Source organism: Gossypium raimondii, chromosome 11 (assembly GCF_025698545.1).
Source record: "Gossypium raimondii isolate GPD5lz chromosome 11, ASM2569854v1, whole genome shotgun sequence".
NCBI classification, from domain to species: Eukaryota; Viridiplantae; Streptophyta; class Magnoliopsida; order Malvales; family Malvaceae; genus Gossypium; species Gossypium raimondii.
Genome location: NC_068575.1, coordinates 14,608,914 through 14,620,750, shown reverse-complemented (window position 1 = coordinate 14,620,750; position 11,837 = coordinate 14,608,914). Strand labels below are relative to the sequence as shown.

The window sequence follows — 11,837 nt, the reverse complement described above, 5'->3', positions numbered from 1 at the left end:
AGATAAATTATAAAAAGTGAAATATATTTAAAAATATAGAAAATTATTAAAATAATTTAAATATTAATAAAATTGTTAAAAATTTAAGTGCTTAATTGAAATTTTAAAGTATTTAATTTATAATAAAAAATTTGGCTAAATGGCCTTTAAAGACTTTACACTTTCCTAAAAATATCAATTAAGTCCCTATATTTTTTTTTTGCACTCAGTCCTTTGACCATTAAAATTAAAGTTAATAAAGTTAAAGAGTAATGGCAACTATTTTTGGGCTTATTTTGGTCACATGGCACACAATGATTGTGCCACGAAGTGAAAATTAATTCTTTATATTTATAATCATTTCAAAACCATAAAATATATAGAAAATAATAAATATATATTATACAAAAAATTAAAAATTAAAAATTATAAAAGATAGAAAATTACAAAAATCATATAAATGAAAATTTATAAAAATCATTTAAAAAGTAAAAATAAAAATAAAAATTATATAATTATGAAGAAAAATTGTAAAATTATGAAAAAATTAAATATTAAAAATATTAAAAAGCACATAAATTTACAAAATATTATAAAATATTATAAAAAGCATACAAATTATAAAACAGATTAAAATATATGAAAATTTATAATAAAAAATATTTTCTATTTGTACACTAACCATCATTAACACTAAATCGCCAATTAAAAATTGTAAAATAGTTATTTGATCCATGAAGCAATCTATTATATATGTCCATTGCAAACCTCCCTAAAGCTTACATCCTTTTGTACGCTCTCAATAATAGAGAGTTTTCTAAAATGCAAACTAAAGCGGGAAAAAAATATTAAGAAGGCAAATGACAATTGAGGCTATATATAAAATTGTAGATAATTTTATAATTTTATAATTTTCTATTTTTTAAATAATTTTGAATAATAATTTGTAATAATTTTGTAATTTTTACATTTTTATAACTTTTGCACTTTCCTATGTTTTTATAATATTTTAATAGTTTTCTATATTATTAAATACTTTTCATCATTTCTACAATTTTTATTTTTCTTAATTTATATATATATTTAAAATTTTAAAATTTTGTTATTTTAATAATTGTTTGTTTCTTTTTGTAATTTTTAGTCATTTTTATAATTTATATTTTTTTGTCATTTGTAATAATCTTTATAACTTTTCTATACTTTTATAAAGTTTTTCATTTTCTATATTTTTATTATTTTCTATATTTCTAATTATTTTAAATGTAGAATATCAATTTTTGCTATGTGGTACAACTGTTATATCCCAAAATTAGGGCTAGAAATAATGATAAAATTTAGGTTTTAAAGCATAATAAGAATAGGGTAAGTGAAATTAGAATGCCTTAACAATTATTGTTGATAAATAATTAACAAGAATTGAACATTAGGCTTAATGGTTAAGTGTTAGGCAAGTTAAGGTCCTAGGTTTGAACTCCCTTGATTGCACCCCTTTGTTGAAATTTTTTTTCCAATTTCCCTTAATGCTTGGCCAAAACCCTTAAAAATAGTTTCTTAAAAGCTTATGTCGAGAATAAGCCTGCTAGTTCAATGGTTAAGACATAGTATCCCTAATGATCCCAAGTTCAAAACTCTTTGTACACCTTCAACCAAAATATTTAATTTTCTTATTTACCCCCATAAAGTATCGAATTTTCAAACCAGCCTAGATCAAAACCTGCATTTTTTTAAATTTAGTCCTTAATTTAAATCAATCATAATTATAAAATAATTCCTAATTCTATTTCAACTAGGGAAGAAACTTCATAAATAAATAATCTTTTCAAAACCTAGAATTTTTATTTAGAAAAAATTTCAAGAAAAACTCTCAAAGTTCTCTCTTCTTCTTCATTGTTGAAACCCTTATTGCAATTAGGGTTCTTAAAATATCAATTTCGCCCCCTTTTCTCCTCCATTTCCAAACAACATTACTCAACCAAAGATTTTAAAGTTTTCAATTGCATCCCTCTCCTCCCTGTAACGCCCTAACTTTCTTAAGTTTGAATTATTAAAATTATGTCAAGTGATTTGGTTTGATTTGGTGGTTGAGCGCCTTAAATGTCTGCTTAATGTCTCATGTTCAAATTCTTGTATGTGTAATGGAAATATTTTTACTAATTCCCCAATTGGTGCCTCCCATATGATAGTGGTTGGATCGAATTTGAATTCTATAAAAATCTAATCAATGGTTAGGGGATGGATTTAGTGGGATTTAATTTTTGCAAATTATCCCAAAAAATCTCTCTCTATCTTTCCCAAGTTTGTCGTCCCATTCTTTCCCCATCTTTTCCTCTCTTTTTTTTTCCATTTGTTTCAATTTCCATTCTCTCTACTCTCTTTTTCACCAAAATTGCCTTGTTCATAGTTTTCTTGCTTTCTTTCTTTTGTTGGTTCAAATTTGTGTTGATGCGGTGTGTTTCCATTGCTCAAATTATTTTTGGGTCTTTCAAATTTTGTGTTGAGTAAGCGAATGATTTTTGTTTTAGTGGTTGATGTGGAAATCTTTAGTTCTTAACTTTTATACGTAGGGAGTGATTTTATACAAGTGGTTTCTAGTATTTAATTTAATCGTTTATTGCACTGTTAGGGGAAGATCGTGAGACATTTGGTGGTCCTCCAGCAATCTAGGCATCGTTTTAGGTTTTTGCTTTGCAAGGGTAAGTGGTTTAGTGTTGGTTTTGGGTTGTTCATGTTAAGTATTAAATACCGAAATAGAGTTTCGGTTTTGATAATTGGTCTTGATCGGATTCAGGAAGTGTGGATATTTTCTTCAGGAAGTGTGGTTGTTGTTTTAATGTTGTTATTCTAGTAGCATCAAATGTGTGTTCTAAGCTGAAAACTTCGATTTAAAACTCAAAAAATGGAAAATTGAGCTATTTTCGAACTGCAGTTTGCTTCACACGGTTGTGTGGTAGGCCATGTGCACCACATAAGCATGTGGTTGGCCGTGTGCCAAGCCCTGTAGAGCATATGAGCATGTGCAATTAGACGGGGAAATCAAGTAGGGCATATAGGCCATATGGGCTAGCTTGTTAGGTCGTGTAGACCCATTTTGGTCTAATTGTAGTGCCCATTTTGGTCTGATTATAGAGCCCATTTTGGGCCGGGAATAAGATTTTGAAATTGGATCTTTAGATACTCTGTAAGCATATAAGACTATAATTTTATGTAATTACTATACAATCGAAAACATTTAAACATTATATCATTTAATAATTTAATCACATCATAAATCATTCATACACATGCATACTGTCCCTAAATCGAGCCCTTGAGGCCCTAAAAATAGCTTAGAAGCAATTTGATACTAATTTGAAACAAATTGGAAAGTTTAGGAAAAAAATGCAAAACTTGTAAAACAGGAATCACATAGCCGTGTGACGTAGCCCTAAGTCGTGTAACTTTTGTACAAGGGACGCATAGTAGTGTCCCAGTCCGTGTCCTCACCCGTGTAACTTACTGAGTAGGGTCACACGGTCGTGTCACACGCCCATGTACCAGGCCGTGTAACTCTCTGAGCTGCCCCATACGTCCGTGTGTCGGGCCCGTGTGTTAGGCCATATAACTCACTAACTTGAACCCTAAGAAATCCTTAGATGACACATGGCCATGTTGCTAGACCATGTGCCTCACACAGTTATGTCACACACCCTTTCTAAGCAGTATGAACCCAACATTTACCTATAAATAAGGCATTTCACAACCATTTCATGCATAACTCACTATACCATTTGTGCACACTTTTAAAGAACTTAAACATCATTCAAAAACACATAATCTTACAAATTCAAACAACTTAAATCACCTAACCAATATTCCATTCAAATGCACCATAATTACATTCAAACACCATTTACCAAAATGTGTTAACATTACCTAATTCCATGCATAAAGACTAATTCCATTATATGTTTAACCACAACATAAATACCTAATTCAAACACCTTCCAAATCATACCACATTTATCACTTTCAAGCCATTACAAGTATACCATAACACCATCCATTTCAGTTACCCTAAAGTAATCAACAAGACTTTACTTAACAAGCTTTATAAGTTCATCAACTAACATCATCTTCAAAGACCTAGGCATACTAAATCAACTATTTTATAATTCCATAAACCATCAACACAAAAGACTTATACATGTTAACATTGTCGTTTCCATACATGATAACCTAATTCAAGTATGAACTAAAATATGTCACAAGTAATCATTTTCAAGCCATCATCATCATGCCAAGTTAATCTTATAAATAAGCACTTTAAAATAATCAAAACAACATAATTTGGTAAGGCATCAAAGTATACCAAATCAACATAGCTTTCCAAAGCTTATACAAGCCAAAACACCATTAACACATACACCATAATACCATTACAAATCACCCTATACATGTCATTATAACCTTAGCCAAATTACTCAAAAACTACCGAATTGTCCATTGGATAGTGTGCTAGGTCTTCGATGAGCTTTCAGCCAATCGAGCTTTCGATAATCTAGAAAAACAAAGAAAAAACTACATAAGCAATGAATGCTTAGTAAGCTCGTATAAACTTAAAAAATAACCTACAATTTCGATAGTGAAATTTATAGAATAAGTACAAATCGTTACCAATGCCATAAGCTTAGTAGAAGCCTATATAACACCATCAAACTCACAAGTTAGTACATTTGTTCATGATTCATATGAAATCATTCATGCATACACATAAAATTTATTTCATCATTGTTACCATATGATCATGTTTCATTCCATTTGCGTACTTATTATTTCCCAAATCTTACCATTCAGAGGTTAAGCATAAACCATTACCAATGCCTTGAGTTTAGTATAAACCTATTCAGCATCATCGAACTCACATGTTAATAGGCCATCAACAACATATATAAAACCATTTACATCATAAGTAGAGTTTCATAAGATATGTTACATAAGCATAAACTCTTTCATATAGTCTTGAACCTTTCCATTAAGTCACTTACTGTTCCATTCATTTTCTTACCCGTTGAACCATCTAGAATTACATTGTATACTCGAGAAAGCTCACACGAAGTGTGCCTTTACATATAATCGTAACCTTTCCTTTACATCATTGCTCACATGAGCTATGAAATGGGTCTGCTCACATGAGCTATGGGTCAAAATATAAGCTACACGATGCTGGTCACACGAGCTATGGAGAATCCTCAACAAATGTAGGACCTCAGCCATCGGTAGGAAATTCAAGACCAGCACTTGGAACATGAAATCCCTAATGACATGTCATTTGTATCTTAAGAATTCTTAAGGTTCAACCGGGACTTGATATCTGTCAATTCATCACAATGTGGATACATTTTCATATATATGATTCATTTACATTAAAAACAACATAGTAAACATTTAATTTGGTAAGTTCGTATGCTGGTCATACGAGCTGTGGAGAATCCTCAAAAAATGTAGGACCTCAGCCATCAGTAGCACATTCAAGACCAGCACCCGAAACATGAAATCCTTAATGACATGTCATTTGTATCCTAAGAATTCTTAAGGTTCAACCGGGACTTGATATCCGTCGATTCGTCACAATGTGGATACATTCTCATATATATTGATTCATTTACATTAAAAACAACGTAGTAAACATTTAATTTAAATAATATTATAACGATTACAGTTCATACGAACTTACCAGACTAAATTGCAGCAATAATTAAATACATGGGCTATTTGATTATTTTCTCTTCTCCTCGATTTTTCACTCATTCTTAATCTAAAATAATAATTTCATTCAATTCACTAATTCTAGCAGAAAAATCAACTCATTTTATACAATTAAGTCCTTTTGACATTTTTACAAAATTTCCTCCAACATTTTACTTTTATACGTTTAATCCCTAACCCAAAACATGCAAATTAACCATTTTATTCAATTTCAAGTTTAGCTAAATTGTTTGGAACCTATTACAGCTTATATTTACTATTATTTACAAAAGTCCTTATACTTTTACTAATTTCACATTTTAGTCCTTAAACATTAAAATTACCAAAATTACTTTACAAAATAGTCCTATCTAGCAACCAAGCTTAAGATTCTACCATAAACTTTCAAAAACATCTCAAATTCATCCATAATAAAATTCTAAACATTTAACAATTTAACAAATTAACCCCTAATTAGCTAGATTAAACCACCACGATTTCAAAAACGTAAAAAAAATACTAAAAATGGGCCCTAAGAGCATACACATGCAAGGGAAGCAAAAGCCGAAGCTCCAAGCTCCCAACAATGGCGTTTCGGTCGAAGAAAGGAAATAAATTAAGAAGATGGCTTTATGTTTCATATTTTAACGTTTTTACTTTATTTTAATAATAAAAAAACATATAAATTAAAAGTAGATTTAAGCCCAAAACGTCACACTAATTTAAGAATGAATAATTTACCAATTAAGGCCATCCAATCATGTTTCCCAAATAAATTAACACATTTAAATTAATAGTGATTGAATTTTTCAACTATTACAATTTAGTCTTTTTGCTTAATTAACTACCTAAATATTAAAATTTCTTACCCAAAATTTAATACGACCTTAATAACACTCCATAAATATTTAATAAAATATTTATAGCTCGGTTTATAGAAACGAGGTCTCGATACCTCATTTTCTAAAATCACTTGACTTTAGGATCATACCACTTGAACCTAATTATTCAAGCAAATAGCATAAATTTCCAACTCAAAATTTATTTTTGAATACCAAATTTGATTCTTAAATATTAAATAATAACATTTACAAATTTACTTGTCGGATTTGTGGTCCCAAAATCACTATTTTCGACACCACTGAAAAACGGGCTATTACAATAAGGATGTTACAACCAACTTGAGAAAAAAAAACATTATTTTAGTATCATTTTGTGGTTTGAGCCATATTTATTTTAGAGGGCGAAAGTAAAACAACCCAATGTAGTCAAGTCCTATAAGTTGATGGGAAAAAGATATGATTTAAGTATTTGGAGGAACATTTGGAATTGACAACAAATATACAAGGGTGCAATTTGCAAGATAAGTAAATTGGTATGAATCTAAAATGGAATGTGTTAATGAAGCTTTACTTAGTAGAGTGAAAAGAAAATTAAGAAAATGAAAAATTGAAGGGTAGAAAAATAGAAAGATGAAAAATATAATATTTTTATAGGTGTGTTTGATAAGAAAATAAAAAATTGAAAGAAAAAGTAATTTTCTTTCAATCATTTACTTATTAGAGTTGGAAAATGAAATGACATAAAATATAATATTTAAAAAATACATAATTTTAAAATACCATACATTTCGCTCTTATTTTCTCTCCTATTATCATTACAATCTGGAAAAAAAATGATTTTTATGGTTCAGGATGTAACATGGACATGAAGAATATAAAATATATATTTTCTTCCTACATCTCTATTCTTTCCTTTCATCCCTCCGTACTATAAATTCCCAAAACTACTCATAGTCTATCCCAACTTATAAATAGAATAATAACGCGCTTTAATGCACTCGAATTCACATTTTACTGCATTGGCAACAATGTCCATACCAATCGAGCTAATACTCAGTTGACAAATACTTTTTTTTTTAATGTTGAGAAAGCTAAATCTATATTCTTGATTTATTGATTTTTAATTTATTAACATTGGTTGGTAAGATTAATTTAAATTTAATTAGGGCACGTTTGGTTCGCTGTAATGGAATAGAGGCGTAATGGATTAGAGGCGTAATATCAATTCAATTGTTTGGTTGAATGTAATGGAATAGAGGCGTAATAGTATTCTTGTGTTTGGTTGAATGGAATGGAAGTGTAATAACATAAGGGAAAAAACTCAAATGACTAGACTACCCTTAGCATAAATTTGTTTAGGTAAATGATTATTGTTATTGTTATTAAATTTTAATAAGATTATTAATATCAATAATAAATAATTTAATCATATTTTAACATAATTATTATTAAATATATTTTAATTAAAATATATAATTTGATAAAATTCTTAGTATTAAATATTCTTATATGAATTTACTAAAATCATAATATATGATACTATAAAATATAATTTGAAATAATTATTATTAAATATATTTTAATTAAAATATATAATTTAATAAAATTCTTAGTATTAAATATTCTTATATGAATTTACTAAAATCATAATATATGATACTATAAAATATAATTTGAAATAATAATTATTAAATATATTTTAATTAAAATTTATAATTTAATGAAACTCTTAGTATTAAATATTCTTATATGAATTTACTAAAATCATAATATATAATACTATAAAATATAATTTAAAATAATTATTATTAAATATAATTTAATAAAATATATAATTTAATAAAATTCTTAACATCAAATATTCTTATATAAATTCTTAACATTAAATATAATTGTGTTATAAAAAATTTAAAATTCTTAACATTAAATATAATTGTGTTATAAAAAAACAAGGATTATATATACTTACTACGATGGTAAAAGAAAAAAAATTAATTATAATTTATTCTGTTTTTTATTTTACCATATGAAAAAAAAAACACAAATTATATACGTCTCTGATTATTTTATAATGCCATGTAACTTAAAGTTTTAGTAATTAAAAAGATTCTGCTTTTCCTTATTGCTAAATCCAAAAAGAGCTTAGGAAAATGCTTCAATTTACATTGGCTCAATGTTGAATAAGATCAATAAGGCAAATCTGTTGACAAGTTGCAGTACTGCCTCAATATCTCAGTTCATGCACAAACATAAATCAAGCATTCATTGGAAGAAATTGAAGCACTTGAAAAGCTTGTTGCTCCTCATTTTTCTATTATAGGTAAAACTCCAAACATAATGACATTTCCAAAGATCTACCATCAATTCGCTATTGAGTATTGACACTCTGTTTTGGTTAACATATGTTACATTGCATTAAACTTGCAAGTAAAAAGCACTACAAATACCAATTACATAAGCAAGCAAATGCAGTGAGTATTAAGACCAATGCTGGAAACTAAACAATGAAGCTGAATGAAGTCCACCATTGATCTTATGAATTAAAACTAGCCAATAACAAGTCAACCGCCTAAAAGAATTTAAGCACGAAGCTTCATATCTGAACTATGGTACCCCCCACTTTCAAATCCATCCATTTCATATGCTCAAAACCACCATCACCTTGATGCACTTTAACTTTCCTGTTATTCATTTCAATGTCATGCAATGTCATCAACAACCGATTTACAAACCCGAGAAATATAGACTAAAAAAACCAGATAACAAAGAAACAAACTGAAGGATGGAGATAGAGAAAGCGAGACATAAAGGAATAGCATCAATCTCACATACTAAAGAAGCAAATTTTCTTTTTTGAAGGAAATTCTACACAAATGTGCATAAGAAGCAAAAATTTATGCATATTTGAGTAGCATTTCCATAAACATTTTTCAAGCATTATACAGTATGTAACACTAATTTTTTTTATGCAAAGTATCATTTGAATGGACTTGAACACTTCAACAAGATGGAATATATATCTACTACATCTAAATTGACATATCTCTAAGACATCGGCAACCCGCTTCGTTCTACCGGCACCTTTCTCTGTCTCACCTGCAAGATAACCGCTATAGGCAACCTCCTATCCTATGAAGTATGTTTTCTCAAAAATCCTGTCCTGAACAGACAAATTTTTGACATCTCATCCTAAAAACCCAACAACATATACGTTGCCTACCTGAAATTTCAGAAATCTACCATACATTCTCCATAATTCATAAAAAAAAGAGAACATCACAGCATATTTTAGTCTAAGAACTGTCGACAACTGAATATATATTTGTAACATCAAAAATTAGAAACACAATAATCCTCAAGGTATTAATACAATTGAGACCACAACAGATCATGACAAAGGAATTAATACAATTGAGACCTAGACAAACCTGTCAAAAATAAATTGTATCTGGTGCATTATACTGCATTGCATTCGAGCATATTAGGAAAACATCAATCTGCATGAATATCCTTGTCCAGGCAGGAGTTCATATCGATAGTCAAAAGTCAGCTCTTCACCTACAGATATCTGCAAAATAGTGAAATAGGAGGAGAAAGAAATGTCAAAGACATGCCTATTTAAAAGCTTCTTTACCCAACTAAACTTTTTTGATAACTAGCCACTCGATTAAACTCAGCCATCTAAACCACATCTTATTCCACAAACCATTTTCAACAATAGATCATCTAAGGTTTCATATATGCAATAGATTTGTACTCAATATTTTTTAGAAGCGCTTACATCTTGACTGGCATAGAGACCAATGTGAGCTCGGTGACAATCTATGCTGTCCACAAGAACTTGATGATTCACAAGATTTGGCGAGCAGCTAAGAAAAATTCAAGGACAGAATACGAAGTTTTCATGAGTGCATTGATAGAAACTTGGGATTTCAAAAGTAGAGATATAACAACATTTTCTGAATACAGCAAGTTGAACTGAGCTACTTGGCTAAACTAATTCCTTCAGAAATGTCATAAATGCTAAAGTCATTATTACACATAATTAGAAAATGGTGAACATATTTAAAATCTCTGGAACTTTAGTCACACAATTTTTATGGCCAAGTTACAACTTGGAAATGCCAGAATGGGAAAACATTTCAGTATGCGATAGTGGATGCATACAAGTGTATCCTCACCTATGATTGATGAAACGCGAAACATTTCCATATTTGGATGCATCAATAAAATATCGTGCTTGTCCTTCAATCAACCGGCTCATATCATTTATTTGAGAACCAATGTTAAACAGATAGTTGCAACCATCTCTACCATACCTGATATTAGATCATACAGCCGATTCAGCATAAAGCATATAAGCATAAAAGCAAGCACAAAGTAAAAGTAGATCTCTGTAAATGAGATTGAAACCTGGTAAGCCTATTGTTTGCCTCTTGCTCGCCTAAGATCTCCCCAACGTATTCACACACAAATGTGCTACTCAGAATTGGTTCACCACCCCCGACCCCCAGCCTTGAAGATCAACATGAAGCAATGTCAGAGGATAGAACTCTAGAATAGAACAAAAAGTTGAAATAATTACCTTATTTTCGATTTTGAAGACTTCCAGTTTTACACGTAGTTCCAAAAAAGAATAATTTGAAAATCATTTCTTCCTAAGAACCCAAGCACCGAAATATAAAATCAAACAATAAATCGTGAAATGAATGTGAGAAAAAGGGGTGACCTTGGAAGGATCGATTTCTCCTTCTTTATAAAATGAAGAAAATCAAAGAAACGATGAACAATAATCGACGACAGAGTGAGTGGAAGGGAAAAGAAATTACCTGTGCAAGGAAGCGTGGGAGAATCGGAGCGTTGAGGACGAGGGCAGAAAACGGAAGAGAAAAAAGGAAAAGACGCGGAATGGGTAATCGGCGCTGAGGGGGCGTAATGCCTATTATGTGCAATCAATGTAATGGGGGAGTAACCGATTCGGGGGGGAATGGGAAAACAGCGAACCAAACAACCGTTTCCTGGTGGGCCCGCTGCATAGGAGGGAATATGCATGCAGAGGGGGGAAAACAGCGAACCAAACACGCTGTTAGAGTTACTTTAGATTAGTTTAGGTGGAATGATATTTAACTTGATAAAAAGATTGTTTTAATGTATATTTATTAAAATTATGTTAGTTTAAGACTACTAAAAATAAGATTGAATTGGGTTTCACCTTTTAGGTTGTAATAAAATTAAATTATGTCCACAATTAAATTTATTTGATTTAAGATTTTAGGTTTTTCAAATTTAATA

The 11,837-nt window shown here is 29.7% G+C and overlaps 1 protein-coding gene across 1 annotated transcript; it reads right to left on the bottom strand.

The window, feature by feature from the left end:
• Nucleotides 1-9,693: 9,693 nt before the first annotated feature.
• LOC105801208 (histone-lysine N-methyltransferase SUVR5) lies at nt 9,694-11,068 on the bottom strand (the record flags this gene model as incomplete). Its single annotated transcript, XM_012632541.2, has 4 exons — nt 9,694-10,113; nt 10,327-10,414; nt 10,727-10,864; nt 10,959-11,068. Coding segments are annotated over 4 exons (423 nt in total), but the record flags the coding sequence as incomplete, so codon positions are not given.
• Between the last annotated feature and the right edge of the window lie 769 nt (nt 11,069-11,837).